This window comes from Mobula hypostoma, chromosome 10 (assembly GCF_963921235.1).
Source record: "Mobula hypostoma chromosome 10, sMobHyp1.1, whole genome shotgun sequence".
In the NCBI taxonomy this organism is placed as follows: Eukaryota; Metazoa; Chordata; class Chondrichthyes; order Myliobatiformes; family Myliobatidae; genus Mobula; species Mobula hypostoma.
Genome location: NC_086106.1, coordinates 38,433,904 through 38,459,984, shown reverse-complemented (window position 1 = coordinate 38,459,984; position 26,081 = coordinate 38,433,904). Strand labels below are relative to the sequence as shown.

The 26,081-nt window shown below is 48.0% G+C and overlaps 1 protein-coding gene across 4 annotated transcripts in view; it reads left to right on the top strand.

The window, feature by feature from the left end:
- Positions 1 to 26,081, top strand: part of LOC134352849 (exocyst complex component 3-like) — a 93,316-nt gene that overhangs the window by 5,717 nt on the left and 61,518 nt on the right. Inside the window, exons 1-5 of one of the 4 annotated variants that reach the window (XM_063060358.1) lie at positions 451 to 532; positions 8,307 to 8,838; positions 12,367 to 12,991; positions 19,877 to 19,991; positions 21,725 to 21,829. In XM_063060358.1, coding sequence (XP_062916428.1) covers positions 8,310 to 8,838; positions 12,367 to 12,991; positions 19,877 to 19,991; positions 21,725 to 21,829 — 1,374 coding nt within the window. In that variant the 5' untranslated portion in view covers positions 451 to 532; positions 8,307 to 8,309. Of the gene's footprint in view, positions 1 to 450; positions 533 to 8,306; positions 8,839 to 12,366; positions 12,992 to 19,876; positions 19,992 to 21,724; positions 21,830 to 26,081 lie in introns of those variants that run through there. The other 3 variants (XM_063060359.1, XM_063060357.1, XM_063060356.1) reach the window with 3 other exon arrangements.

Below are 26,081 nucleotides of genomic sequence, written 5' to 3'. Positions count from 1 at the left end.
ATCATACTGAATGGCGGTGCAGGCTTGAAGGGCCGAATGGCCTACTCCTGCACCTATTTTCTATGTTTCTATGTTTCTACACACATACACACACACATGCTCACCAACACATACACCCACACCACACATGCTCATATACAGACATGCATGTGCGCGCACACACACACACACACACACACACACACACTCACGCACAATACACACATACACACATACACACACACTCTCACACAAACACAGACCACCCACACACACACACATGCACACGCGTACACACATATGCGCACACACACATGCACGCACGTACATACACACACACGCGCGCGCGCGCACACACACACACACACACACACACACACACACACACACACACACACACATATACAAGTACAGATAGTTTTTGCACCTGTGTCTTTGACATGCACTATTAGAGGTCAAATTCCACAGGGAGTTTCCCTTTTGGTTTGGCCAAAGGGAAGTGAAATCACTCACTGATTAAAGCTCAGAGCACCCAATGGAAGTCGCATAGCAGGTAAGGTGACTGCACCTTTATTCCCATTTCAGGTAATGAGTAAAAACTGAATTATTTGGTAAATATCAGCATAGGAAGAAAGTACCTTGGTCTCTTGTCGATGCAGACTCACATAATTACCTCATTTCCCACAAATTCTCCCTCTACTCTCTCCCCACATTCCTGTTAACTCCCCCAAATCTACCCCACACACTAGGGGCAATTTACAGCAGTGATTAACCCACAGACCACACCTCACATCTTTGGGAAGCATCCGTCGGTCAGGATTGAATGCAGGTTGCTGAAGTTGTAATGTGGCGGCTTTGCCAGCTACGCCTCTGTGCTGCTCCTGAGTGTCCTGGGTGTCCTGGGTGTCCTGAGTGTACAGAGTGTCCTGGCTGTACTGAGTGTCCTGAGTGTCCTGAGTGTCCAGAGTGTCCTGGGTGTACTGAGTGTCCTGAGTTTCCTGAGTTTCCTGAGTGTTCTGAGTGTCCTGGGTGTACTGAGTGTCCTGGGTGTACTGAGTGTCCTGGGTGTCCTGGGTGTCCTGAATGTACAGAGTGTCCTGGCTGTACTGAGTGTCCTGAGTGTACTGAGTGTCCTGGGTGTACTGAGTGTCCTGAGTGTCCTGGGTGTCCTGGGTGTCCTGAATGTACAGAGTGTCCTGGCTGTACTGAGTGTCCTGAGTGCCCTGAGTATCCTGGGTGTACAGAGTGTACTGCGTGTCCTGAGTGTTCTGAGTGTACTGAGTGTCCTGGATGTCCTGAGTGTCCTGGATGTCCTGGGTGTACTGAGTGTCCTGGGTGTCCTCAGTTTACTGAGTGTCCTGGGTGTCCTGAGTGTACTGAGTGTCCTGAGTGTCCTGAGTGTACTGAGTGTACAGAGCGTCCTGAGTGTACTGAGCCACCTTCCTGTTTTTCTCTCTTCCTTCTGCTTTTTCTCTCTTCCTTCTGCTTTTTCTCTCTTGTTACTCTCACTCTCTCTCTTTCTGTCTCAGAGTTTCCCCATCTCTCCCTGTCTGTCCCTTTCTTTCTCTCTCCTTCTTTCTCTTCTTCTCTCCTGCTTCTCTCTCTCTCAAGTTCTATCGCACTCTCGTTCACAGTGAGTCTCCTGCACTCTCCTTGACTCTAACTTACCTCCTTCTCTCACTTCAGTTGTCTCAATCCCTTTAACTGGGTGCTTCTCTGCTTCCTCTTCCTGTATTCGGTTTGGAAGGGGTTAAAGCTTAGTTCAGTGGGGTTGGGAAAACAAGGATTGTTTTCTCTGGAGCTGAACACTGAGGAGTGATGTTCATAAAATGACAAGAGGCATTGATAGGGACAGTGACCCAGGGTATAAATGTTAAGGTGAGAGGGGAAAAATTTTAAGGAGATTTACGAGGAAAGTTTTTTTCACTCTGCAACGTGCTACCGGGGGTGTTGGTGAAAGTAGAGATGAAAGTGGGATTTAAGTAAATGAAGAAATGAGGGGGTGGCAACCTCGTCATTAGTTTCACTTGGAGCAGACATTTTGCGCCGTAGGGTCTGTCCTTGTACTGCTTTATGTGGTATGAAATTAACTGTATGCAGTCGAGGGAGATATCGAGGGATTTGCAGGAGGAGGAAGGGGGTCAGAGAACAAGATAATTCAGAATCAGGCGTATTATCACTGGCACAGATTGTGAAATGTGCGGTTTTGTGGCAGCAGGACATTGAAATGCATAAATAAATAAATCAATCAATCAATAGTGCAAAAGAGGAGTATTGAGGTGCTGTTCGTCAGTTCAGACACCGTTCAGAAATCTGACGGCGGAGGGGAAGAACCTCTCCCTGAAATATTGAGTGTGTGCCTTCAGGCTCCTATACCTCCACCCCGATGGTAGTAACGAGAAGAGGTCCTTCATGATATATGCCGTCTTCTTAAGTCGCTGCCTTTTGAAGATGCCCTCGATGAAGGGGAGGACTGTGCCCGTGATGGGGCAGCCTGAGTCTACAGCCCTCTGCAGCCTCTTGCAATCCTGTGCAGTGGAGCCTCCATAAAAAACGGAGCGACCAATCGGAACGCTGTCCACCGTACATCTATAGGAAGTTGGATATTAGCGGGACAGGACAGGGAGAGAAAACAAAGCTGGTGTGAAAGAAAGAAAGTAATACAGAACAAGAGAAAACTGAACATAATGGAGAAGTACAGAATCAGGCACAGTAAGCTACGTCTCCGTGTCCCATAGGTGTGATTGTAAAGATAATGTCCCTGTGTCCCATATGTGTGAATGTAAAGTTAATATCCCCTTGAGAAGCTAGAATCTAGTGTGAGGTGTTGTATTTGGGAGGACAAACCAGGGCAGCCCCTTACACAGTGAACGGTAGGGCACTGTGGATTGTGGTAGAACAGAAGGATCCGGGAATACAGGTCCGTACTTCCTTGAAAGTGGCGTCACAGGTAGATAGGATCATAAAGAGAGCTTTTGACACCGTTGATCTTCATAAATCAAAGTGCTGAGTACAGGAGTTGGGTGTTACGTTGAAGTTGTATAAGAAGTTGTTGAGGGCTAATTTGGAGTATTGTGTGCAGTTCTGGTCACCTACCTACAGAAAAGATATAAATAAGGTTGAAAGAGTGCAGAGAAAATTTAACAAGGACTGACTTGTAGGAAAACGTTGAATAGATTAAGACTATATATAGTATAGGAGTGTAGGAGAATGAAGAGAGATTTGATGGAGGAATACGTACAGAAAGAGGCCTCTTTCTGTGTTGTAATGTTTTATGACTCTAAAACTCTAATCGCTTTAAGAAAACAGTCATAATTTCAAGCCAGGTGTCTCTGTGCCTTTAAGGTGGATGTAAACATGGCAGCAAGATCAGAAATTTGATCCCATAGCGAAAGCAGTCTTTCTTTCCAGTCATGTGATTTCCCAGACAGCCGCCAACCTGTTTAAAGCAGATGATGCTTTCGATCTCTTTGTGGAGATGGCTTGCTAGGAAATCATGTGTCCACAGATAACTGACAAACCTGTTTAGCCAAACCAGACCTGAATAAACAGGGTGAATGTTGCAGCCAGAAGTCACTGGAATATGCAGGTTGTATTCAGGTGCTTTCAACAGGGAGCTTTTGAAACACCAAGAGCCAAGATCGCATCACCCTTCGAGTATCGCCGCTGATCGTCCAAGCTGCATTTCCTGAATCTGTAAGATGTGGGACTGGGGCAGGTTGCAAATTCAGGGGCAAATATTTGGAGGAAAAGAGATGAGATAGTGAGAAATCGATCTCACAATCAGATCTCTTTTCCTCCAACATGCAATGAATACCTCAGCCTTCCTGCTCCTTCAGCCATCTGAGATGCCAGAGGTGGAATGCATGACAATCTGAATGTCTTGCAATAACCTTCTTGCCCACCCCTCCCTCCCCCCTCTTCTCTCTCTCTCTCTCTCTCTCTCTCTCTCTCTCTCTCTCTCTCTCTCTCTGTCTCTCTCTCTCTCTCTGTCTCTCTCTCTCTCTCTCTCTCTCTCTCTTTGCCATTCTCACTTCTCACTACTACCATCAGGTAGGAGGTACAGGAACCTCAGGGTTGTGGTTCTGTGGAATGCTCTGCCTAAGAAGACAGTGGAGGCCAATTCTCCAGATTCTTTCAAGAAAGAGTTAGATAGAGCTCTTAAAGATAGCGGAATCAACGGATATGGGGAGAAGGCAAGAACAGGATACTGATTGTGGATGATCAGCCATGATCACAGTGAATGGCGGTGCTGGCTCAAAGGGCCGAATGGCCTACTCCTGCACCTATTGTCTATTGTCTACTGTCTCTCACTACCAGGTTCAGGAACAGTTTTACCCTTCAACCATCAAGCTCCTGAACCAGTGTGGTTAACTTCACTCACCTCAGCTCTGAACTGATTCCACAACGTGTGGATTCACTTTCAAGAACTTTACAACTCGTGTGTTCAATGTTATTTGTAAGATTGAGTGTTTGTGAGAGAGAGTGTATATGTGTGTGTGTGTGTGTGTGTGTGTGTGTGAGAGAGAGAGAGTGAGAGAGAGGGTGAGAGAGAGTATGTGTATATATGTGTGTGTGAGAGAATGAGAGAGTGAGAGAGAGAGAGAGTGTATATATGTGTGTGTGTGAGAGAGAGTGTATACTGTTGTGAGTGGGTGGGAGGAATGCGACCTACTTTGCTGTTGTTTGTGTGGTGACATTTGTGGGCTGCTCTCAACACATCCTTTTGTGTTGGTTGTTAAAGCAAATGACATTTTTCACTGTAAGGTTTGATGTCCATGTGAGAAATAAATTCATCTGAATCTGAGTCTGTCTAAAAGCCCCTTAAATGCCACAATCACATCTGCTCCCACCACCACCCCTGACAACCATGCACCTATCACACTGTGTAAAAAAGTTGTCCAGCTTCTCCCTTAAACTTTCCTACTCTGCATGTACTCTGGTGTTTGACATTTCTACCCTAGGAAAAAGATTCTGTCCAGCCTAACTGTGCCTTTCATAATTTTATTAACACCTCAGCATCTGACACTCCAGAGAAAATAGCTCATGTTTGTCCAAACTCTTCTCATAGTTCAAACCCTCTGGTTTAGTCACCTTGCATTTTCCCAGATGCCTACTCAGCAGGCTGTTACACTTAGCCCATCTCTGTACTGATTCCACAACACACGGACTCACTTTCAAGTACGCTTTACAACTCATGTTCTCAGTGTTTTCAAATTTACAATATTTGCACTATTTGTCTTCTTTTGAACATGGGTTTTCTGTCAGTCTTTGTTTATGTGTAGTTTTTTTGTAAATTCTATTATATTCCTTTAGTTCCCATAAATACCTGCAAGAAAATGAGTCCCAAGCTAGTATAAAGTAACATCACATACTTTGAAAATAAGTTTTACCTTGACTTTAACAATGTTCACATAATAATCTCCCATTTTTGCAATTGGTACTTGGGTGGATAGGGGAACATCGACTCAGACCTTGAGAGGCCCGCGTCGGGCATTTTCATGCCTTACAAGGTGCAGATTGGAAGTCTGTGTGGGGCGCCACTCCTCGCACGGACACTAGAGCAATGTGTGGTTAAGTGCCTTGCTCAAGGACACAAACACGCTGCCACAGCTGAGGCTCGAACTGGTGACCTTCAAATCACTACACGAACGCCTTAACCACTTGGCCACGTGCCCAACACACGGGATAAGCCCACAGTTATGTACAGCATATAATACTGTATGTGGTAGTAGTCCTTTGGATTCGAAGAAGACACGCTGTTGTGCAGAATCCTGTGTGTGATGGAGTTTGAAGTGGAACAGCCGTTGCATGGGGGCAATCCCACTTTCTCGGCAGAAGAGACCTTGATCTGGTGGCACGGACAACCATTACGGATGGAGACCTCTCCTGCTGCAGTGGAGGACCAGGACGTCTAAGTGTCTTGTCGTGCTCTTAGTGCTCCACAACACCTGCTGGGCCTGCCTTCTTGACCGTTGGACCATTAATCAGTCTCCTCCGCTCAGTCTGCCAGGGCCAGACTTCACACGCTGTGATAAACAGATCCCCTACCTCACTGAGGGTCAAAGACCCATCAGCTACCCTCACCTGGTTTGGCCTGTTTGCCGAGACAGTTTACCGGGGTGTGGCTGCTGCACGTGCTACAGCTACCTGGAGCCACAGGTGACGAGCTGCCCTGAAAAAGGGCACAGCAGGCCCCCCCACCAGAGGTACTACCCCTCCCTAGACACCCCGTACACCCCAATGCCATACAACACGTGAAAAAATATTAACCTGTTGCCAGGTTCTGGAAAGAGCAGAACACTTTAGCAAAAGGTCAGGGGCAGAGATGATAATTTCACTCAGTTTTGCACGAGTTCTTTCCCTGTCGCAGGAAAAGGTGGTGGTTTCAGCAGAGAGGTGGAAGTCGTGGATGGTTTCAGCTTCTTCAGGTGTTCAGTTCAGACAAGCCAGGAGATTGTGTTATTTTGCTCCCAATTCAAGACCCTTTAGTTCATCCATTCTCCAAAATTGTGATCCCGCAAGCCATCATCCCTCACCCAGCCCACCTTGTACGTGGGTGACGTCGCTAACACAAATTCAATTACAAAATGCCCTTACTGTCAAAAAAAACTCCCAGTGCGTTTGTCAGGGTTTCTTGCAGCTCCATTGTCCTGACCTCTGACACTGTCTCTGTGTGGAGTGGAGTTCGTACTGACTGAGTTGGTTCCCCACCCCCAGGGTCTCCGATTTCCCAAATTCATGTGGATCAGCAGGGTTCATTTCCCCAGGTGTCAGTGAATGACAGGAGAATCAGAGAAGAAGATTAGCTTGTTTGTCCCATGGAGCTCGAAACTTTGAAGTGCATCGTTTGCATCAGTAACCAACTCAATCCGAGGATATGCAAGTGTCACTGTGCTTCCAGCGTCGACCTAGCGTGCCCACAGCTCGCGAACTCTAACCTGTGTGTTTGGAACGTGGGAGGAATCCAGAGCACCTGGAGGAAACCCTCAGGGAGAATGTATACTCATTCATTGTCGTTCTGCAGCACTAGAGGAGAATGAAATGTTTGTTATCCGGAGGAGAACATACAAATTCTTTGCAGACAGCAGCAGGATTTGAACTCCAATCATAGAGTTGGCAATGTAAAGCATTACGCTGTCCTGTCGTGGGTACAAGAGGGGGTCAGGGGAAAATAAGTGGTTGAATCAGATGAACGAGATTGCTTTGACAAGTTGGCATAAAGTCAGTAGGCTAAATGGCCTTGTTCTATGCGGTAAAAGCATAAGAAGATCTGGCAGTGATACTGAAGAAAATATCAGTGGAAGAGACCTGCTTTATGGAGCCATGAGTTTAGAGAGGGTATTCCAACACTCAGGACTCAGATAGTTGAAGGCCTGGCTGGGTAATTGAGATGAGGAATACACAGAAGCTGAAGATCAGAGGGACCAGTGCCAGAGAGTTGGGGCGATGGTATGGAGAGACACGTAGACAAAATTAAGGGATATTAGGATGGACGTGCTTCCAAAACAAAACATTGTAGATCACAATGATTCAAAAGAACCGGCAGATGCTGTAAGCCCAGAGCAACAGACACAAAATGCTGAAGGAACTCAGGAGGTCAGGCAGCATTCATGGAGGGGAATAAATAGTTAATCTTTTGGGCCAACACCTTTCATCAGCACTGGAAAGGGAAGGGAAGGCCTACAAGCTGGCAGGTGATAGGTGAATCCGGGTGAGGGGGGAAGGTGGGTCCAGGTGAGGGACATTGTAAATCAATGAGTGATGTATAACTGGATCAATAGGAGGTTCAGGTGAGCACAGTATGAAAGAGGAGAGTCATAGCAAGATAGGCCCTTTGGCCCATCAAGCCTATGCTAATCGTCAGCCACCATTTTATTCTTGTCAGCTCCCCCTAAATTCCACCCCTCACCTAGACACTTACACTGTTACGCTGCCACCCCACATGCCGTTGGAATGTGGACGGAAACTGGAGCTCTCCCCGCAGGGTCACAGAGAGAACGTGAAACTCCAGTGTAGACACCAGTTCCAGAAGCTGGGATCGAGCCCTGGTCAAGCATGTGGGTCTTCACGTAGGAAACCCACAGGATCACAGTAAGGATGTGCAAGTTCTATATAGATAGCAGCTCCCGAGGCCGGGATCGAGCCGGGTCCCAGGAACTGTGAGCCTGCAGCTCGACCATGTGTGTCTTCAGGTGGGAAGTCACAGCTTCACAGGGAGAATATGTAACTCTCCACGCAGACAGTATCCGAGGCTGGGATCAAACTGGTGTTGCAGAGTTGCCCGTGGGGTGGTGTAATGAAACCATCTCTCCTTTTGTGTGCAGCAGATGCCAGTTCTGAAGAGCAACTTGCTGAGGCTCAGCCCCACAAAGCTACACGGGGGGACAGTGAAGCTGCAGAAGGAGTTGGTATTGGGCAGAAGAATGAGTGGTGGGTCCAATCCTTTTGAGGATGATCCGAGCGAGAAGTTGAATCCCTTTGCAGAAGACTTGGAGTTGGAGAAGAATCCCTTCAGTGAGGAGGAGGAGGAGGAAGGACAGCACACGGGAGGTTCCAACGGGACCCTGCACTCGAGCAATGGGCTCACGCCAAAGAAAAACGATGAGAAGTATGGATCACTTCTGCGGAAGATATTACCAAAGGAGAAGAAGGGGAAATCTCCGGCAGAGGAGAAGGGTGGGGAGAAGAAGGGCCTCTTCGCATCGCCAAGCAGCAGGCGGGGAAAAGTGGAACCAGAGGGCAGGCAGAGGATGACTTTCCTGAAGCAGGGCAAGGGGAGAGCAGAGACTGGACAGGAGAAGTCAGCAGCCGAGAAAACTGCTGAAGAGGCGGCCAAAGCACATGAGCCTCTCTCAGGTAGGGGCATTTTATTTTAATTTTTAAAAAATTCTGATAAAGACATTTTATTTGTATTTATTCATGACAATCTAGATATACAATTATAAGCTTATAAAAGGCATAGGCAGAGAAGACAGCTAGCACCTTTCCCCAGGACTGGCAATGGCTAATACCAGAGGGCATTCTTTAAGGTGAAAGGAGGAGAGTTTCAGGGAGATGTCAGAGGCAGGTTTTTCTCACACAGTCACAGTAAATGTCTGGAATGCACAGCTGGAGCTGGTGGTAGAGGCTTTTACATTTGAGACATTTACGAGACCTGTGGATAAGTGCATGGATAATAGAAAAGTGCAGGGTTATTGGATGTGTCTTATGAGGAAAGGTTGAGTGAGCTAAGGCTTTTCTCTTTGGAGCAAAGGAGGATGAGAGGTGATGTGGTAGAGGTGCACAAGATGATAAGACCAGGCAGCCAGAGCATATTCCCCAGGGCACAAATGGCTAACTCAAGGGGGCATAATTTTAAGGTGATTGATTGGAGAAACGTATAGGAGGGATGTCAGAGGTAGGTCTCTTACACAGAGAGCTGTAACTGCCAGGGGTGGTAGTAGAGGCCGATTAGGGAGACTTAAAAGATTCTTAGACGTGTGGATGTAAGAAAAATCGAGGGTCAAATGTGAGGGAAGCGTTAGATTGACATTAGAGTAGATTAAAAGGTTGACTCAACATCATGGGTCCAAGGGCCCATACTGTGCTGTACCATGCTCTATGTGTGTAGGGGAGTGGAATCTGGGGAGGGGAGTTGATGGGAATATGGGGAGGAAAATATAGGATTAGTGTCAATGGGTACCTAACAGCATGGTAGGTTGAAGAGTCAACATCACATTATGGGCCCTATGCTCCTTATGACCTTATATCCTCACCAAGTTGGCAAATTCAGTAAGGAGAGAGAGGTGCACAGAGGGGAGGAAGTTTTTTTTTTAATCGGACAGTGCATTCCTGCCCTTGTAGGAAAATAACAATGTAAGACTTCTGCTGCAAGATGAAACATTAGCAAAAGCAGAAGGTTGCTGTTATGGAAAAACACAGATCAAAGATCACTTACTGGAAATCTGAAAATGAAAGCAAAATGCTGCAAGTGTTCAGCACAGTGGCCAAAGTCTGTGGAGAGAGAACAACAGCACTGCGGGTGCCTCTGCTCAGTTCCTCCTCAGATTTACTGTAGATATTGTAGAGACACAGTCATTCATCTACAAATACTGAAGATATATATGATCAAAGACTTGGTCAAAGTTATCTTGGAGCTTTTTGAAGGAAAAGTCAGAGAGGGAAGGGGAAAGAGGGAAGATAGAGGAGGAGAGGAGAGGAAGAGAGAGGAGGGACAAGAAGAGGAGGAGAGGGAGAGGGAGAGGAAGATGGAGACCAGGATTTTCCATGATTTTGGATCTCCCCCTCCCCCCTCCCCCTCCAACTTTCAAATCCCTTACTCACTCTTCCTTCAGTTAGTCCTGACGAAGGGTCTCGGCCTGAAACGTCGACTGCGCCTCTTCCTATAGATGCTGCCTGGCCTGCTGCGTTCACCAGCATCTTTGACGTGTGTTGCTTGAATTTCCAGCATCTGCAGAATTCCTGTTGTTTTTGTTTTTTTCCATGGATCTACTGTAGGCACGGCGACCAGTGGTGGAAACATTCAAATCAGCAGTGCATAAAGGCCAGCTTTAAAGCAGTACTTTGCAACACTTTACAAAAGCATTGTGCTGGTCACTGACCTCTTGATTTACGAGGTTTGTTCAGTACTTGGAACTTGTGAAAGAGCAGGGTAGAACAATGCGTGTCGACAGTCCCACCTAAGTGGCTTGTGAGCAGAATGACCCACTTAACACAGGCAGAAAGAGGGGCTGTAGCTTAGTCAGCGTCGTACAACACGGAAAGAGGCCCTCGGCCCACCAAATTTGTGCCGACCATCCACTACCCGTTCGAAGCACTCCCCCTTTTGTCTCCCCACATCTCATCACCTAGCCCTGCTCTGCCCAGTGACACGATACTCAGCGGCCACCTTATCAGGTTCAGGAGTGGAGCCAGCTGTGATCTTCTGTTGCTGCAGCCTATCCACTTCTAGGTTCGACGTGCGGTGCATTCAGAGATGCTCTTCTGCACACCATTGTTGTAACATGCTGGCATGAGTTACTGTCAGCTTCCTGTCAGCTTGAACCAGTCTGTCCATTCTCCTTTAATCTCACAAACATGAGGAAATCTGCAGATGCTGGAAATTCGGGCAACACACACAAAACATGCTGGTGAACGCAGCAGGCCAGGCAGCATCTATAAGAAGAGATACAGTCGATGTTTCAGGCCGAGACCCTTTGGCAATTAGGGTGTACCTGATAAAGTGGCCTCCGAGTGTATTTCTACATTCTGTTTTTCTTATTATTGCCTCCATCTGTCTGGATGACAAGCAATACCGATAAATTCACGTGGTCACAGGGTCTGCACAGACACACACACACAATCAAACCCTGGTCCCTGTCAGCTTGTTCTCCTGCTCTTCGCCACCCACCACCCACCATCCACCATCTTCTGTTTTATTGGCTTATTATCATTACATGTGACAATAGTAAACCAATAGAAACTCGAATACCCCCCCACCCCCCGTTCACAAGGTGTGCCACCACAAGACTGCAGCATCCATTTTCAGAATCCCCACCATCCAGGCCACGCTCTCTTCCCACGACGGCCGCTGGGCCTTAGGTCCCACACCACCAGGTTCAGGAACAATTACTACCCTACAGCCACCGGGCTGCTGAATCAGGGTGGATAACTTCACTCACCACAACACTGCACTGATTTCACAACCTACAAACTCAGTTTCAAGGACTGCACGACCTCACATTCTCAGTATTACTTGCAGTCTGTCTTGTCTTGCATGTTGGTTGCTTGTCAGTCCTTGTTTATAGAACATAGACCAGTACAGGCCCTTCGGCCCACAATGTTATGCTGACCTTTTAACCTATTCTAAGATCAATCTTACTTTTCCCTCCTTTTCTAAGGTCAATCTAACCTTTCCCTCCTACTCTAAGATCAATCTAACCTATTTTACAGCCATGTACCTAAGAGTGCTTTAAAAAATGCCCCTAATATATCTGTCTAGCAGGGCAGGGGCTTTCATGGGGCACTTGGGCACACCAACAGGCACACAAGGAAAGTCATTTTAGTTCAGCTATGGTTGATGCAGTCACTGTGAACTAAAGAGCCCATTTCTTTGCAGTGCAATATTGTTTGTGACAGATGTGTTTGATCTAACAGTTATCTATTGCAGGGGCATAATTGCAGGCTGACTGGGACTGAGAACTTATTCAAAGTCCCACACACATTGGAAACAGGGGAAGGAAGAGGGTGGCCTTGTTCATCTATGTGTCATTTTTATCATCAACCCTATTTTATCTCTTTGTTTTCCTGCAAGACAATGTCTCGAGATAGCATAGACATACGATGATGAATTTACTTTGACTTGGAAATACCCTCTTTTCCTGTTGCCTGTGCTTTCTCCCTCAGTCCTTGAAATCCTCCAGCTGATTCAGAAGCAGGAGCTAGCTGCAGCAGACAGGCACATCATCGAGCTGGAGGAGGAGTGCGAGCGGCTGGGGCCCCAGACGCCGGAGGGCAAGGACAGCGGGCGGAGGGCCAAGGACGTGGCCCTTCTCTACGAGGAACTGGAGAGCGAACTGGGACGAATTGTGAGCGGGTGCCTAACCCAGCCCCAGGACCCCTCACACCTGGGCCAGGTGGCACGCACAATCGAGCAGGAGGAGAGGGCAGACAGGGCCCGGGAGGGGGGAGGGGGTGAAGCATCACAGGGCAGGAAGCCCAGGGAGCTGAGGAAGAAGTGGAGGGAGGCCGTGAAGGCGTCAGTGAGCGAGAGGCTGTCGCCAGGCCAGGTGGTGGAGAACACTTCTGTGGCTCAGCGCTTGAGAAGCCTCAAGGAGCAGACAGTGGCCGACCTGATCTCAGTCCGGAAGAACATCGCTCCAGGATACCCAAAGGAGTACGAGGCCTTCAACGTCTATGTGAGGAGCTACCATGAAGTTGTGTCCTTCTGCCTGTCCCAGATGGCACAGAGGGACCTGGAAGTACAAGAGCTCTACGTCTTCCTCGAATGGTGTCACTGCCTTTACTTTAGGTAAGCTCACTCTGTGAGGGACCATTGGGAGACAGGTACCCCATCAGAGGCAGGGTGTATCTCTGGGTCAGACTATGCTTACGACTTTCTCAGGAAATCCAGCTCACCTATTCTGTGCTATCGGCTGTTCACAGGAAGGGTTCTGAAGGATAATCCACGGGTCATAATAATATTATAATATAGTATAATAATAATATAACAAGTCAGGCAGCATCTGTGGGAGAGTTGAACTGTCGACATTTCAGGGTTTAGGCCGTTCATCCGGACCGGGAAGGAAAGGGGAAGAAGCCAGAATAAGAAAGTGTGGGGAGGAGGAGGAGGAGGAGTACAAGCTGGCAGGCGACAGGTGAGGGGCAAGATGGATGGGCGGGGATGAAGTGAGAAGGCAGGAGGAGATGGGTGGAAGAGGTAAAGGGCTGAAGAAGAAAGAATCTGACTGGAAAGGAAGTGGACCATCCCATCCCACACCCACACTTGCTGAGTATAGGCAGACACTGAAGGTATGGACCAGGGAGGCACAAGAGCACTTACAGGTCTCCTTGAGTCGGTGGATCAGACTGTATTCAGGGATTCATCTTCGAGTGTGAATGAATATACCAATGTTGTCACTGACTGACTTGTGCGGGTGAGTGTGTGCCTGTGAGAATATGCAGTACACACCCCTTCAAAAGTCTTGGATGAGCCAGGAGGTTCGTAGTCTGCCACTGACTAGATCTGTGGCATTCAAGTCTGGTGATCCAGGACTGTACAAGAAGGCCAAGTATGACTTACAGAGGGTCACCTCAAGAGCAAAAGAACAATTCCTGTTGAGGTTAGAGCTGGAATCGGATGCACATCACTTCTGGCAGGGTTTGCAGACCATTGCTTCCTACAAAGAGAAATGTAACATCATGAACAGCCGAGATGTTTCACTCCCAGACGAGCTCAATGTCTTTTATGCATGATTTGAAAGACAGAATAAAACCACAGTTATGAGGATCCCTGCAGCACCTGGTGACCCGGTGATCTCTGACTCGGAGGCCAACATCAGATCATCTTCCAAGAGGGTGAACCCCCGCAAGGCGACAGGCCCTGATGGAGTACCTGGTTGGACTCTGAAATCCAGTGCCAACCACCTGGCAGCTGTGTTCAAAGACATCTTCAATCTCTCATTGCTACGGTTGGAAGTTCCCACCCGCTTCAAAAGGGCGACAATTATACCAGTGATAACGAAGAGCTGGGTGAGCTGCCTTAATGACTAATATCTATGGTGATGAATTGCTTTGAGAGACTGGTTGTGGCTAGAGTCATCTCCTGCCTCAGCAAGGACCTGGGCCTATTGTAATTTACCTATTGTCACAATAGGTCTGTCTAAGCAGACGCAATCTCATTGGCTTTTCACGTGGCCTTGGGTCACCTGGACAATACTAATACTTACATCAAGCTGCTGTTTATTGACTACAGCTCAGTATTAACACAAATTTCCTACAGTTCTGATCAAGAAGCTCCAAAATCTGGGCCTCTGTACCTCCCTCTGCAATTGGATCTTCAACTTCCTCACTGGAAGACCACAATCTATGTGGATTGGAAATAACATCTCCATCTTGCTGATGATCAACACTAGCACCTTGGAACCCATGAACACTACCTCTCTACTTTTTTTTGCACTAATCATTTAATTTAGCTTTTTTCACAATACATGCTGGTGATATTTAACCTAATTCTGATTCTGAGAAAGGAAACGTGGAGGGTCAACAGAGGGCAGTGATGGGCAGATAAGGAGAAAAGGGGTAAGGGGGAGGCCAGAATGGGAAATGGCTCTACCCGCCCTACACCCATGACTGTGAGGCTAGACACAGCTCTAGTGCCATCTATAAATTTACGGATGACTCAACTATTGTTGGCAGAATTTCAGACACTGAGAAGGTGTTCAAGAGCGAGATATATCAGCTAGTTGAGTGGTGTCTCAGCAACAACCTTGCACTGAACGTCACTAAGACCAAAGAGCTGACTGTGAACTTCAGAAAGAATAAGATAAGGGATCAGACGTGGAAAGAGTGAACAATTTCAAGTTCCTGCTTGCCAACATTTCTGAAGATTTCTTGGGTCCAACAGATTGATGTAGTTACAAGAAGGCACGACAGTGGCCATACTTCATTAGGAGTTTGAGGACATTTGGTATGTCACCAAAGACACTCACAAATTTCTACACATATACCATAGAGAGCATTCTAACTGACTGCATCAGTATCTGGTATGTGGGGGTTGGGGGGAGAGAATTGTGTACTACACAGAATCGAAAGAAGCTGCAGAGAGTTGTAAACTCAGTCAGCTCCATCATGGGCACGAGTCTCCCCAGTAACCAGGACATCTTCATGGAGTGTTGCCTCAAAAACGTGGCATCCATCATTAGGGACCCCATCACCCAGAGCATGTCCTCTTCTCATTGCTACCATCAGGAAGGAGGTAGAGGAGCCTGAAGGCAACACTCAATGATTCAGGAACAGCTTCTTCCCCTTTGCCATCTGGTTTCTGAAAGGATATTGAACCCATGAACACTACCTCAATACTTTTTCACGACATATGCTGGTGATGATTCTGATTCTAAGAAAGGGAAGGTGGAGGGGTAACAGAGGGTGGTGATGGGCAGGTGAGGAGAAAAGGGGCAAGAGGAGAGGCCAGAATGGGAAATGGAAGAAGAGAGAAGCAAGAGGGGGGAGAAATAGCTGAAAGTTAGAGAAATCCTGGTGCAGTGTTTTTACCCAAAATATCAACAGTTCCTTTCCTCCCACGGGTGCTGCTTGACCCATTGAACAGATTGCTCATTGCTCTGGATTCCAGCATTTGCATCCTCTTCTGTGTCCACATCAAAGAGCAACTGGCAGTTCACCCTACCAGGTAGTTGGTGTTGCTCCCTCACATCTCCAGAGACACGGCCTCAATCCTGACTTCCATTCTGTCTGTGTGGGGTTTGCACGCTCTCCCTGTGACCACGTGGCTTCCCTCCCCCACCCTCTTGCTTTAGTTTTATCCCCCCACCCCCCCCCAGCACACTGTATCCCATAGACTAGTGGGTTGGTGGGTTAGCTGGCACCAGTCGTGTGTGGGTAGATGGTGCAGCAATTCGGATGGAGTTGATGGGCAAGCGAGAGGGAATGGGTGACCTGGGTTTACACTCAGCGGCTTCTTTATCAGGTACACCTGTACACCTGCTCTTTAGTGCAAATATCCAATCAGCCAATCATGTGGCAGCAACTCAATGCATAAAAGCATGCAGTCAAGGTCAAGAGGTTCAGTTGTTGTTCAGACCAGAGCATCAGAATGGGGAAGAAATGTGACCTCAGTGACTTTGACGGTGGAATGATTGTTGGTGCCAGTCTGGGACGTTTGAGTATCTCAGAAACTGCTGATCTGCTGGGATTTTCAAGCACAACAGTCTCTAGAGTTTGCAGAGGATGGTGTGAAAAACAAAATCATCCAGTGAGCGGCAGTTCTGTGGGTGAAAATGCTCCGTTAATGAGAGGGGTCAGAGAGAAAGGCCAGATTGGTTCAAGCTGACAGAAGGCGACAGGACCTCAAATAACCACACATTACAACAGTGGTATGTAGAAAAGCATCTCTGAACACACAGCACGTCGAACCTCGACGTAGATGGGCAGCCGCTGCAGAAGACCAGGAACATACACGCAGAATCCACTTTATTATGTACAGGATGTAACTAATAAAGTGGCTACGGAGTATAAGTGGGGGAATGGGATTAATGCAAATACTCTGACAGCCTATAGAGACGATGGGTTGAATGGTCGCATGTCAGGTTATAAGAAAATGTATGACGTGAAACACGGTGAGACGACTGATCGTAATCCCCAGGCTTCCCCCAGCACATGTTTAGGCTGTGCTGGTTGTTAGTGCAAACTGTACGCTTTGATGTACATATGGAAAGCAAGTGACCCTGAATCTGACTCTGAATGTGAGGCTGCCGAGGCTGTGCCCTAATCCCACTCAAATAAAATAGTAAGCTGGTTTATCGTTGTCACCTGTGTACTGAGGTAGAGTGAAAACTTTGTTTTACATTCCGTCCATACAGACCATTTCATCACATCGGTACTCCGAGGAAGTCCAAGCCAAAACAATTTCAGAATGCAGATAGGCACATCAGTCTCTTTTACACTTCATTCTGCATTGATACTGTTTTACCTTATTCTGCTTAATGCACCGTGAAACAATTTGATCTGTGTAAACGGTAGGCAAGATAAGCTTTACACTGTATCTTGGTACATATGACAATAATAAGCCAACACCAATAAAAAGGTGGAAAGTGGAAGTGCAGGGGGGGGGGTAGTCATTGCCTGAACAGAAAGGCAGCTGTTCCAGTAGGTGACTGACACACTCACACTGTCACCTGTATCTGTGGAGTGTCCTCACACTCACACTCGTATCCGTGGAGTGTCCTCACACTCACACTCACACTCGTACCTGTGGAGTGTCCTCACACTCACACTCACACTCGTACATGTGGAGTGTCCTCACACTCACACTCGTATCTGTGGAGTGTCCTCACACTCACACTCGTATCTGTGGAGTGTCCTCACACTCACACTCACACTCGTATCTGTGGAGTGTCGTCACCCTCACACTCACACTCACACTTGTATCTGTGGAGTGTCCTCACACTCACACTCACACTCATATCTGTGGAGAGTCCTCACCCTCACACTCACACTCGTATCTGTGGAGTGTCCTCACACTCACACTCACACTCACATCCGTGGAGTGTGCTCACACTCACATTCACACTTGTACCTGTGGAGTGTCCTCACACTCACACTCGTATCTGTGGAGTGTCCTCACACTCACACTCACACTTGTAACTGTGGAGTGTCCTCACACTCACACTCGTACCTGTGGAGTGTCCTCACACTCACACTCGTATCTGTGGAGTGTCCTTACACTCACACTCACACTTGTACCTGTGGATTGTCCTCACACTCACACTCACACTCATATCCGTGGAGTGTCCTCACACTCACACTTGTACCTGTGGAGTGTCCTCACACTCACACTCACACTCGTATCTGTGGAGTGTCCTCACCCTCACACTCACACTCGTATCTGTGGAGTGTCCTCACACTCACACTCACACTCACATCCGTGGAGTGTCCTCACACTCACATTCACACTTGTACCTGTGGAGTGTCCTCACACTCACACTCGTATCTGTGGAGTGTCCTCACACTCACACTCACACTTGTACCTGTGGAGTGTCCTCGCATTCACACTTGTACCTGTGGAGTGTCCTCACACTCACACTCGTATCTGTGGAGTGTCCTCACACTCACACTCACACTCGTATCTGTGGAGTGTCGTCACCCTCACACTCACACTCACACTTGTATCTGTGGAGTGTCCTCACACTCACACTCACACTCATATCTGTGGAGAGTCCTCACCCTCACACTCACACTCGTATCTGTGGAGTGTCCTCACACTCACACTCACACTCACATCCGTGGAGTGTGCTCACACTCACATCCGTGGAGTGTGCTCACACTCACATTCACACTTGTACCTGTGGAGTGTCCTCACACTCACACTCGTATCTGTGGAGTGTCCTCACACTCACACTCGTACCTGTGGAGTGTCCTCACACTCACACTCGTATCTGTGGAGTGTCCTTACACTCACACTCACACTTGTACCTGTGGATTGTCCTCACACTCACACTCACACTCATATCCGTGGAGTGTCCTCACACTCACACTTGTACCTGTGGAGTGTCCTCACACTCACACTCACACTCGTATCTGTGGAGTGTCCTCACCCTCACACTCACACTCGTATCTGTGGAGTGTCCTCACACTCACACTCACACTCACATCCGTGGAGTGTCCTCACACTCACATTCACACTTGTACCTGTGGAGTGTCCTCACACTCACACTCGTATCTGTGGAGTGTCCTCACACTCACACTCACACTTGTACCTGTGGAGTGTCCTCACATTCACACTCACACTTGTATCTGTGGAGTGTCCTCACACTCACACTCACACTCACACTCGTATCTGTGGAGTGTCCTGCGATGCAGTCCCTGGAGGGAGGTAAGGAGCTCAACTGAGAAATAAAGACAAACTTGCTCTGGATATTTGTATCGTGGTCAATATTATAACGTGAGAAACATGGCAGCAGATTTTACTCAGCGAGATAAACTGACTGGCGTGAGGAACTGGGTGAGAAATTGGACAAGACAGCATGCCTGTGACGAGCTCTTTGTGACTGTGCAGGCAGCAGGTGAGCGTTGGGCTTCAAGGTTTACAACACCTGAATTGGTTAATTGTTATTTAATGAGAGTTATTAATCATTCTGTTTAGCTCAAGCGACTCACTCTTGGTCATGTGGTCTCCTGGTACTTTCTGTATAAGGTTAGTTAAGTTTTGAGAAGTTGACTTGGATCGTCTCAAGGACTGCGTGTTATCTATTATTTAAATGATGCCTGATTAGCGCTGATCACAAAGTCCTGGTTTTAGGAATGCTTCATCTCTCAGTTGCTCGGCTGAGACACCAATATTCTGTTGGAACTTTTATGAATAAACTTTGGTCGCCGTCTGTAACTAAGAGTCTATCTTCCCCCTGCGCTTGGTTCTGACATTGGCAGTGCACATGGTGACAATGTCAGGAGAGGTGGAGCGAGCTACGGCTTTTCCCTTTGGGGAGAGGGGGGGTGAAAGGTGACTTGGTAGAGGTGCACAAGATGATAAGAGGCATGGATTGAGTGGACAGCCAGAGACTTGTCCCAGGGCAGAAATGGCTGATACAAGGGGCATAACCTGAAGGCATGTGGAGAAAGGGATGTGAGGGTGTCATTTGCTGGGCCACATCCATCATCTGTGGGTGTCCTTTGCTTTCAGAGAAGTGCTGGGCCACGCGGAACTGACTGCACACATCAGTAAACAGCAGCTCGGACCACTGCTACCCAAGGACACCATCAAGAGGCTGGAGGATCGCTGTGTTGCCATGGTGAAGGTAGGGTACGGGAGTTACAAAAGCAGGCATGTATTGCTGAGGCATTGTAAAGCAACCACATTTTTTTAAAGATTAGCTTTACTTTGTAATGTCAAAACATGCAGTGTAATCGGTCATTTGTATCAGTGACCAACACAGTCTGAAAATGGGGGTGAGGGCAGCCGGACTCTCACCACACTTCAGGCACCAGCATAGCGTGCCTACAGCTTACCAACCCTAACCCGTCCGTCTTTGGACTGTGGGAGGAAACAGGAGCACCCGGAGGAAACCCATGCGGTCACGGGAACAACGCATAAATTCCTCACAGGCAGAGACGGGAATTGAACCACAATCAGCGGAGCTGTAAAGCCAGCCACCGCACTACTGCGCCACTTAATTGGGGTATTATGAGCAATTTTTTGGCCCTGTATTTCAGGAACGATGTGCTGACCCTGGGGGGGGGGTCCTAAGGAGGTTCACAAGAATGATCCCGGGATGAAAGGCTCAGTGAATGGGAAGCATTTGCTGTATCTGGGCCTATACTCAATGGAGTTCAGATGGATGGAGGGGGTGGGATCTCATTGAACTGTATGGAAAGGTTAGCTGAGGAGAGAAAGTTTCCAATAGTGGGAGAGTCTGCAATCTGAGGGTACAGCCTCAGAATAAAGGGGCGTCCCTATAGGAATGAGATGAGGAGGAAGTTTTTCATCAGGTGATGAATTTGTTGCCACAGAGAGCTGTGGAGACCACATCATTAGGGAGAGATTGATAGGCTCTTGATTGGCGAGGGGATTAAGGGTTACAGGGAGAAGGTGGGAGAATCGGATTGAGAACACAAAATCAGCCATGGAGGAGCAGACTCAATGGGCCGAATTGTCGAATTCTGCTCCTATGTCTTGTATTATATTCCTGAGGAGACTGAGGTCCTTAACATCGGACGGACCATGCTGAGGATGAGGATGTCCTACGAGTCTGTGGTGGCCAGTGCTATCATGTTTGCTGTTGTGTGCTGGGGCAGCAGGCTGATGGTAGCAGACACCAACAGAATCAACAAACTCATTCATAAGGCCAGTGATGTTGTGGGGATGGAACTGGACTCTCTCTCGGTGGTGTCTGAAAAGAGGATGCTGTCCAAGTTGCATGCCATCTTGGACAATGTCTCCCATCCACTACATAATGTTCTGGTTGGGCACAGGAGTACATTCAGCCAGAGACTCATTCCACCGAGATGCAGCACAGAGCGTCATAGGAAGTCATTCCTGCCTGTGGCCATCAAACTTTACAACTCTTCCCTTGGAGGGTCAGACACCCTGAGCCAATAGGCTGGTCCTGGACTCATTTCATAATTTACTGGCATAATTTACATATTACTATTTAACTATTTATGGTTCTATTACTATTTATTATTTATGGTGCAACTGTAACGAAAACCAATTTCCCCTGGGATCAATAAAGTATGACTATGACTATATATATGGATATAGACATACTGTGCATACACACACACACACACACACACACACACATTCAGATATAGACTTACACGCACACACTCACAATTTCTTATTTGGTATATATTTTTATCAAAAATGATCTGCATCTAGTTTAATTGAAATCTAAAGAAGTAGCGTTCCTGTATTTGGGATCCTGTTGCTCGGCTTTTGGGCTGGGAGGAATCCCGTACCAATCACCATCATCCCTCGGCTGTGGGATGTTGAGAAGTCTTCTGACTGTTTTCCTTCCTTTCTCTGAAGGCCCAGATTATGAAGCACATGGAGACGGAACTGTGTGCAGAGCAGGAGAAGTGGAAACAGGAACGCAAAAGCTTTCAGTCTGAGTTGGCCAGCAGTGTAATCCAGGTAAGATCGCTTCTGCCCGAAAGAAGGTGAGGGACCTCTTACTGACCTCAGAGAGTCAGACTGGGAAAGAACTTCAGATGCATATGTGCAGGGCAGGAATGGAAAAAGAGCAGTTGGAGTCGTGTTAGCCATGGTACACAATGGGCAATTTACAATGCAGGAGCAATGAACGGGGCTAGATGAAGAAACTGTGCAAATGGATTCACTTAGCAGCAGCACAGTCCCATATTCCCACAATCTCTGTGAAACGGTTCACTTCGCTGCCACACAGAGCTGTCGATTCAAGGTTGATGCATGCACTAGATCCCCGTTTTTTTGTGACAGATGTGGACATGCATTGCTCAGAGATAAGAGATAGCGCTAAGCAGTTGACAATAGAAGTGTGAGTGCGGTGATATCCGATGTCGGTGATGTCAGTGTGAGTGATGTCGGTGATATCCGATGTCGGTGATGTCAGTGTGAGTGATGTCGGTGATATCCGATGTCGGTGATGTGACTGTGAGTGCGGTGATATCCGATGTCGGTGATGTCAGTGTGAGTGATGTCGGTGATATCTGATGTCGGTGATGTCAGTGTGATTGCGGTGATATCCGATGTCGGTGATGTCAGTGTGTGTGCGGTGATATCTGATGTCGGTGATGTCAGTGTGAGTGATGTCGGTGATATCAGATGTCGGTGACGTCACTGTGAGTGCGGTGATATCCAATGTCGATGATGTCAGTGTGAGTGCGGTGATATCCGATGTTGGTGATGTCACTGTGAGTGCGGTGATATCCAATGTCGGTGATGTCAGTGTGAGTGCGGTGATATATGATGTCGGTGATGTCACTGTGAGTGCGGTGATATCCGATGTCGGTGATGTCAGTGTGAGTGCGGTGATATCCGATGTCGGTGATGTCAGTGTGAGTGCGATGATATCCGATGTCGGTGATGTCAGTGTGAGTGATGTCGGTGATATCCGATGTCGGTGATGTCAGTGTGAGTGCGGTGATATCCAATGTCGGTGATGTCAGTGTGAGTGCGGTGATATCCGATGTCGGTGATGTCAGTGTGAGTGCGGTGATATCCGATGTCGGTGATGTCAGTGTGAGTGCGGTGATATCCGATGTCGGTGATGTCAGTGTGTGTGCGGTGATATCCGATGTCGGTGATGTCAGTGTGAGTGATGTCGGTGATATCCGATGTCGGTGATGTCAGTGTGAGTGCGGTGATATCCAATGTCGGTGATGTCAGTGTGAGTGCGGTGATATCCGATGTCGGTGATGTCAGTGTGAGTGCGGTGATATCCGATGTCGGTGATGTCAGTGTGTGTGCGGTGATATCCGATGTCGGTGATGTCAGTGTGAGTGATGTCGGTGATATCCGATGTCGGTGATGTCAGTGTGAGTGCGGTGATATCCGATGTCGGTGATGTCACTGTGAGTGCGTGATATCCGATGTCGGTGATGTCAGTGTGAGTGATGTCGGTGATATCCGATGTCGGTGATGTGACTGTGAGTGCGGTGATATCTGATGTCGGTGACGTCAGTGTGAGTGCGGTGATATCCGATGTTGGTGATGTCAGTGTGAGTGCGGTGATATCTGATGTCGGTGATGTCAGTGTGAGTGATGTCGGTGATATCCGATGTTGGTGATGTCAGTGTGAGTGATGTCGGTGATATCCGATGTCGGTGATGTCTGTGTGAGTGCGGTGATATCCGATATCCGTGTTGTCAGTGTGAGTGCGGTGATATCCGATGTCGGTGATGTCAGTGTGAGTGCGGTGATATCCGATGTCGGTGATGTCCGTGTGAGTGCGGTGATATCCGATGTTGGTGATGTGACTGTGAGTGCGGTGATATCTGATGTTGGGGATGTCACTGTGAGTGAAGTCGGTGATATCCGATGTCGGTAACGTCACTGTGAGTGATGTCGGTAATATCCGATGTCGGTGATGTCAGAGTGAGTGCGGTGGTATCTGATGTCGTTGATGTCAGTGTGAGTGCGGTGATATCTGATGTCGGTGATGTCACTGTCAGTGCGGTGATATCTGATGTCGGTGATATCACTGTGAGTGCGGCGATATCTGATGTCGGTGATGTCAGTGTGAGTGAGCTAATATCTGATGTCGTTGATCTCACTGTGAGTGCGGTGACATCCGGCATCGGAGATGTCAGTGTGAGTGCGGTGATATCCGATGTCGGTGATGTCAGTGTGAGTGCGGTGATATCCGATGTCGGTGATGTCAGTGTGAGTGCGGTGACATCCGGCATCGGAGATGTTAGTGTGAATGCGGTGATATCCGATGTCGGTGATGTCAGTGTGAGTGCGGTGATATCTGATGTCGGTGATGTCACTGTGAGTGATGTCGGTGATATCACTGTGAGTGCGGTGTTATCCGATGCCGGTGATGTCACTGTGAGTGCGGTGATATCTGATGTTGGGAATGTCACTGTGAGTGATGTCGGTGACGTCACTGTGAGTGATGTCGGTAATATCCGATGTCGGTGATGTCAGTGTGAGTGCGGTGATATCTGATGTCGGGGATGTCAGTGTGAGTGCGGTGATATCTGATGTTGGGGATGTCACTGTCAGTGCTGTGATATCCGATGTCGGTGATGTCAGTGTGAGTGCGGTGATATCCGATGTCCGTGTTGTCAGTGTGAGTGCGGTGATATCTGATGTCGGTGATGTCAGTGTGAGTGCGGTGATATCCGATGTCGGTGATGTCAGTGTGAGTGCGGTGATATCCGATGTCCGTGTTGTCAGTGTGAGTGCGGTGATATCTGATGTCGGTGATGTCAGTGTCAGTGCGGTGATATCCGATGTCGGTGATGTCAGTGTGAGTGCGGTGATATCCGATGTCCGTGTTGTCAGTGTGAGTGCGGTGATATCTGATGTCGGTGATGTCAGTGTCAGTGCGGTGATATCCGATTTTGGTGATGTCAGTGTGAGTGCGGTGATATCTGATGTCGGTGATATCACTGTGTGTGCGGCGATAAATGATGTCGGTGATGTCAGTGTGAGTGAGCTAATATCTGATGTCGGTGATGTAACTGTGAGTGCGGTGACATCCGGCATCGGTGATGTCAGTGTGAGTGTGGTGTTATCCGATGTTGGTGATGTCAGTGTGAGTGCGGTGATATCCGATGTCGGTGATGTCAGTGTGAATGCGGTGTTATCCGATGTCCGTGTTGTCAGAGTGAGTGCGGTGATATCCGATGTTGGTGATTTCACTATGAGTGATGTCGGTGATATCCGATGTCGGCGATGTCAGTGTGAGTGATGTCAGTATTATCCGATGTCCGTGTTGTCAGTGTGAGTGCGGTGATATCTGATGTCGATGATGTCACTGTGTGTGCGGTTATATCAGATGTCGGTGACGTCACTGCGAGTGCGGTGATATCCGATGTTGGTGATGTCAGTGTGAGTGCGGTGATATCGGATGTCGGTGATGTCAGTGTGAGTGCGGTGATATCCGATGTCGGTGATGTCAGTGTGAGTGCGGTGATATCCGATGTCGGTGATGTCACTCTGAGTGATGTCGGTGATATCCGATGTCCGTGTTGTCAGTGTGAGTGCGGTGATATCCGATTTTGGCGATGTCAGTGTGAGTGCGGTGATATCCGATGTTGGTGATGTGACAGTGAGAGCGGTGATATCCGACGTCGGTGATGTCACTGGGAGTGCGGTGATATCCGATGTCGGTGATGTCAGTGTGAGTGCGGTGATATCCGATGTCGGAGATGTCAGTGTGAGTGATGTCGGTGATATCTGATGTTGGGGATGTCAGTGTGAGTGCGGTGATATCCGATGTCGGTGATGTCAGTGTGAGTGATGTCGGTGATAACCGATGTCGGTGATGTCAGTTTGAGTGATGTCAGTGATATCCGATGTCAATGATGTGACTGTGAGTGCGGTGATATCCGATGTCGGTGATGTCAGTGTGAGTGCGGTGATATCCGATGTCGGTGATGACAGTGTGAATGCGGTGTTATCCGATGTCCGTGTTGTCAGTGTGAGTGCGGTGATATCCGATGTTGGTGATTTCACTGTGAGTGATGTCGGTGATATCCGATGTCGGCGATGTCAGTGTGAGTGATGTCAGTATTATCCGATGTCCGTGTTGTCAGTGTGAGTGCGGTGATATTAGATGTCGGTGATGTCACTGTGTGTGCGGTGATATCAGATGTCGGTGACGTCACTGCGAGTGCGGTGATATCCGATGTTGGTGATGTCAGTGTGAGTGCGGTGATATCCGATGTCGGTGATG